The sequence below is a fragment of the Cyprinodon variegatus genome, unplaced genomic scaffold, assembly GCF_000732505.1.
Source record: "Cyprinodon variegatus isolate N-32 unplaced genomic scaffold, C_variegatus-1.0 Scaffold337, whole genome shotgun sequence".
Taxonomy (NCBI): Eukaryota; Metazoa; Chordata; class Actinopteri; order Cyprinodontiformes; family Cyprinodontidae; genus Cyprinodon; species Cyprinodon variegatus.
The window spans coordinates 121,383-127,465 of NW_015150790.1; the positions used below are offsets into that span (position 1 = coordinate 121,383).

A 6,083-nucleotide genomic window follows, 5' to 3' on the forward strand; every position below is an offset into this window, starting at 1 on the left:
TTGAACACAGTGTTTTTATTCTTCCTGCGATTCAAACCAAGTTGAACACAGTGTTTCCTGAAGCCTTCTGCAGCAGAGACAGAGAAGAGGTAATCCAGCTCTGCTAACCTGAATCTAACCGCTGAAAAACGGGGCCCTCCAATCCAAGGAGCCATTAGAAGCCGCCAGGTCCATGACTGTCTGAAACAGAGAGATGGAGTAGCACACAGGAGCATCTGTTTGAAGTATGCGGCAAGCTTACCATGATAGCTAAAAGGGAGTGAGTTATAAAATTAACCTCTTTACAAAGTCACCTCTTATTATTGCATCGAATTGATCCATATCTCTTAGAGCTGCTGTTGGACTAACGGACTGGACAGAAGACCAGAAGACTGGCCTGCAGAAAACCGGACCGTGCCGAAGGCCTTCACTCCATCGAACCAAAACAGTAACATCATCCTTCCCCCTCCTTTCCATCGGATACTTAATAAGTGCTCTACTTGAGTGAACTAGGTAGAATAGGTAGTCATGTTGGTGTTTTGTTTGAATAACCTCTCTGATTCAACTGCTAATGGTTTTAAGAGTTTAAGTGAATGCTGATGCTCACAACATAGACTGAACGAGTTTCTGAAGCTAACTGCTCCAGTGGACTGGCTAGCATTGTAGCTCCCGCTACATTTTGCATCACATTATAAAGGCTATATCGTGAGTTAACCCTTTCTTTGTTCAGCCTAACTGCTGTTTAATGCATTCCTGTACTGTTTTGACTGCAGTTAACATCTCTGCGTCAGGGCTAATTCACATTTTATCTACTGCTATTTTAAAGGACACTTTCAAATGCATTAAACCTTAAGCTTCAAACATTCCTCAAACTTTAAATAGACTTTTAAACCCCTCTTCCCCTTTTATTACTTTATCTTTGCTTATTTTTTGCAGCGTTTAGTGTCTGCTTAATTATTAGATATAATACTGTGGGATTGTAAGTAATAAAGGTACCATTCTATCTTAACCTGTGGTCTTTTGTGCTTATTTTACACAGTGAACGATTTATCACTCAGGTTGGATTCACTCTTTTTTCATTAGCATCCGAATAAACAGAGACATATTTATTTGGTTGGTGGTTAATAACATTGCTGACAGCCATAGCCTAAATGACTAAATTAGTAAAAGAACTGAATATTTTACAGTCGAATTCAGGAGTCCAACCTTTAAGATAAGAGGCTAAAACCCTGGTCAGTAAGCAAATTACAGTTATAATCATTCAACTGATAATAATTTGTTTTACCCTTGATTTGAATGACCTATTAATTAACTATAACTTCCAGTTCTAGTTATTATATACTTTCATAATCTTCTGGTAAACTATCATAACACAGCTCACTTAATATTTAGATGTATGAACTTTTGCCCTGTTTTTGTTTTGTATTTTGCTCTTTTGCCCCCACAGCCGATATGTGCGGGATGTAAAGCAGTGCCTGAGGACCTGCAGGTGTAACAACTACATGTTGCATAATCTGAAACACAAAGGTATAGAGGATGATCTTTTATTTCCTTCTAGTTAATCATTCTGGTGATATGTTGATATAAAGCTGTCCTACATGCTTGTCCTGTTAGCTATCTTTTTCTGTGCATGAACATTTTCAGCCTCATATTTATGGTCAGCTATGGTTTCAGACAGTCATTAAAGTTCAACCTCAGAGGCAGATATATCCCAGAATTCTCTGTGCAGAGAGCTCTCCTCACAAAGCACTATACGATTTGCTGTCACAGCGGCCTGCTGTCGCTATAGTCTGTCGCTACTAATAGGCTGTTGTGGAGACTAATAACTATGATGGTGCAGGCACCGCACAGGGGAGGAGGAATTACGTGACCAACAGAGCAAAAAGCAGTAATCGTCTGTCCATACGGTCAGTTAACTGACTTTGCTATAAAGTCCCCTATATAGTCCCCGCTGTATGTGGACACAGTAAGCTTGTATGAGAACAGCACTTTTTAAGGAGGCCATGCACAAGGACAAATTGGCTCATCCATGCTCTTGCTCGCAATTTTTTTTTTTAAAGTGGAGAGGGCAGGTATTTAAAAAAATCCTCCACAATACTTTTAACTTTAGGTTACCAATATGAAAACATCACACAAAAAGGAGTTCTGTGGTCTATTTTCTAACTATTTGGGAATACAAATTTCTCCTCTGACAGGGACAAATGCAAATGTATTTTGCAACAAAGAATTATTTGGAGTTAGCTTAAAGTATTGCACTGGTGTGTATGCTATTGCTCTAAAATTAGTCACTATTTAGAAAGCTTAACTCAACATGCTTTCAATTAAATATTACCAAATAAGACAGCAGGTGACTAATTACTTCAGGATGATTGTTTCAGCTGATGTTTAAAACTTCTCTACAAAACAGATGTTTTCTTTCATCCAATCATATTGCCACCTAAATGTAATTTGATGAATTGCAGTTTAAAAGTCTTGTTCACAATAGTGAACCATCCTCAAATCTAACTAATGGAGGTGTTGCAGATGTGCTGCAAATGTTGTCAATACCAATGCACCCCATGGAATTTAAAATTAAAACATTTTAGGGATGTATGCTTCTTAAGGCTCCACAGCAAACATTTTCGCCAATATTGTGATTATCTGACCCAGAGAGAAATTTCTCAAATAAGCATTTTAATCATTAAATGATGTTTATTTATATGAAAAACAAATAAATAATTAAAAGGCAGCATGGACATTTAAAATGACCCATTAGGTAACTTAATTTTACTTTGTCTCTTTTTATTCTATCATGTCAGGAACCAATCTCTGATGAGTCTCTCAAGGCCATTCATCTCCTTCTAAAACCACAAGAGAGCCGAGAAAGCTTTTTCCATCTATGCAGAACCATAACTAAAGTCATGTAAACAAATTGTGTGCAAATGTGTAACAGGTACATAACTATGAAAATGGGTTTGCACACTTACACATTTCTCCTTTATATAATATATTTTTATTCGGGGGTTGAATTCAAAATTATATTTGCCTGTGAATTTAATTGTACTACTGCAGAACTAAAGATATTACAACACAATTTGTTTTCTGATATTTAAATATTAGCCTTTAAACCTACTTCATGTTGTCAAATGGTTTCTATTTAAACAGTTGCTTGAATCTAGAAATCAGGCAGTAATCAGGCTAAGGTATATCTTCAAAAGTTGGGGTATGGTTGGCCTGTTAGGGGAGTGTTGGCCAAGTGGTTAGAGCAGTGCTTTTATGCTCTGAGAAGGTTGCAAGTACCCAGTTTGATCCCCAATGGCTGCACTCTGGGTCCCTGAGCAAGACCCTTAACCCCACACTGCTCCCCTTTCGCTGCACAGTGGCAGTCCAATGCTCCCCGAAAGGGGATGAGTTAGATGCAGCTGTAAATTTCTCCAATGTGAGATCAATAAAGTTCAATTCTATTATAATGTTTTGGACATATATCCAAAAATGTGCTGAATCATAGTGAGCTTTTATCACAGAAAATGGTAAATGCCCTCTATTTATAGCGCATTTTTTTAAGTCAGGAGACTTGACCAAAGTTCTTTACACTAAATTTCAGTCATTCACCCATTCACGCACACATTCACGCACTGATGGTGGCAAGCTACATTGTAGCCACACCTGCCCTTGGGCTCACTGACAGAAGCAAGGCTGCCGTACACTGGCCCACCGCTCCATCTGATCCCATCAAAGGTGCAATTATACATTTCACACAAGATATTTTATCGTTCAATCTTTTAAAAACTTTATATTCAATCAACTTCCCTTTGTCTGATATCAGCATTTGTTTGGTGTCCTGAAACATTTGAACTTGATCTTAAAAAGTAGATAGAAATTGAAATATTTTAGGATTTATTCATTTTCTCATGTTTACTTTAGACAATGTATTTCAGCTATATTGAGATGATTTATAAAGGGTAAGGCCTAATTTAAAGTTGTACATTGACACAAGACTCAAATAGAGCAACCATTTTCATACTTTCGTAAAATATCACCATTTCCCTTCAGGCCTGTCAATGTCTTCTTTGGCAAACAATTGAAGGACTGTGTATACAGTTGCTAGTATGGCTTTGCACAGGTGTCCACAATTTGTTAGAGCCAGAAATAACTTAAGATATTTTGTAATCACATTGGAGCTGATCACTGGTGGAGCCTTTCCTATTTCGGATATTGCCAGATACAGATAGATGGTACTTGACAGATTTCTTACAAGTCTCATTGGTTTTTGTTTTCTGTTTTTTCAAATAATTCTAGTAATTTTATCATTCTAGCTTAGTAGGACAAAATATTGTAGGTGTGAAAGTGGGAAAAAAAACAGTATATGGAGGCATGCAAATGGGAGAATACAACAAATAAAAAGGACAAACAACTGGCAATTTTATTTCAAAAACAGACTTGCCAACATAACAAAAAAACACGTCTTAGGAAAAAAGACAGACACAATAAAATAATTCAATAAAATGAAAAATGAAAAAAATGAGAGAAAAAAACAGCAGTCCATTTACAGAAAATAAGAGAAAAAAATGATTATGATGGTTTGTTTAACTTCTAGAGGAGGTAGGAACTATGGAAATAATATGTTATAAATATTATAACCTGTCAATTAACCAACTAGCTAACAGCTTATAATTTTCTGCACTTGTTGTAGTTTTCCCCTCTCCATATCATATCATTTTTCTACAGCAGGATGTTTTTTTTTTCTTTTTTTTTTTTTTTTTAACAATATCTTAATGTCTCATTTTAATCAGGCTCTGGAAGGAATGCACTATAAGGATCATGTAAAACATTTGCATTTTCCAAAACAGCAACACCTGTGTGACTCCTATCATTCACAGAATAAATCATTTTGAACAGTTCAGAATAATGATTCAGTTATAGAGAATCAGCAGCTCCAATGATTGGAGGGGGGTTGTTTTTATATTTCTCTGAAGAAATGATTATCCACCTATGAACATGGTTTGTACCAGTGTAACAATGATGAAATGGTTTGTTGCTGTTGGATTTAAACCGATTCTTACATATTTTCACAAATAATACTGATATAATAGGCTACTTAACCCTTCAAACAGCAAAAGGTAAGGTTTTGTGGATGTTTTTTTAAACATGTTTTTTGCAGTACTGATCAGTCACAGTGAAATAGTTCATCATTCTTGACTACAATGCGTCATCCAGGGGTGTCTGTCTCACCTCGATGCCCAGCTTCTGTTTCAGGACCAGCGCGGCGCACAGGTAGCCCGCCCGCCCCACAAACAGCTCATCGGAGCCGCACTCCAGGAAATTGATGGGCGCACACACCTCCCACAGACTCCGAAACTTGCTTAGCGGCTTCACGAAATCGGCCAAGCCCAAGGACTTGTATATCATCGCGGCCACCGCATATATACCGGCCCCGCCGAGCAGGAAGGCGGCTCGCATGTTCTTGTCCGGCTCTGCGTCCGCGTACCTCACCGACACGTCGATGATCTGCTTGGCCGTCTTCAGGTAGACCTCCCGCTGCTCGGAGAACAGAGGACACTCGCTGACGTGATACAGCATGTAAGCCACTCCAGCCGGGCCGTCGTACAGCCCCCCATCGCAGTCGTTGATGTCGATGGGAACCTTTTTTAAGATTCTTTCAATTTTGGACACGACTGCTGGAATGACGGCCTCCGCGCCCTGGCCCGGCAGCAGCGCGCCCCTGTAGTCGGAGAAGCGGTTGGCGAAGCAGCGGGTGTTCTCCATGACAGAGAAGAGGCGAAAACCTGAGCTCCCTCTCTGTCTCTCTCTGCTCTAGGTATCCAAGGATAGGAGAGGGAAAACAATTGGACTGCTCACCAGGTTCCATCAGGCCGCAGCTGATTGGATGGGAGCGGTGATGGATGGATGATGGGACGCGCAGCTTGTCCGCCTCCAGGAGCTGCAGCAGCCCTGATGCACACAGGTGGAGAGGAGCGAGTTTGCATCAAGCAATATCTCTCCTTTAGACTGTGGAATATTTTGAGAGGAAATTCTACATATTTGCTTGTTAGGACTATGCATGGGCGTAGGTGTGCATAGGGTGTCACAGTTTTCATTCTGTTTTCTTTTGAGTCCTCAGTTTT

The 6,083-nt window shown here is 39.2% G+C and overlaps 1 protein-coding gene across 1 annotated transcript in view; it reads right to left on the reverse strand.

Annotated features, from left to right (window-relative positions):
• Positions 1-6,077, reverse strand: part of lancl3 (LanC like 3) — a 13,016-nt gene extending 6,939 nt beyond the window's left edge. The window contains exon 1 of the mRNA XM_015385350.1: positions 5,191-6,077. Within this exon, the coding sequence (XP_015240836.1) occupies positions 5,191-5,724 (534 nt within the window). The 5' untranslated portion in view covers positions 5,725-6,077. The remainder of the gene's footprint in view (positions 1-5,190) is intronic.
• Between the last annotated feature and the right edge of the window lie 6 nt (positions 6,078-6,083).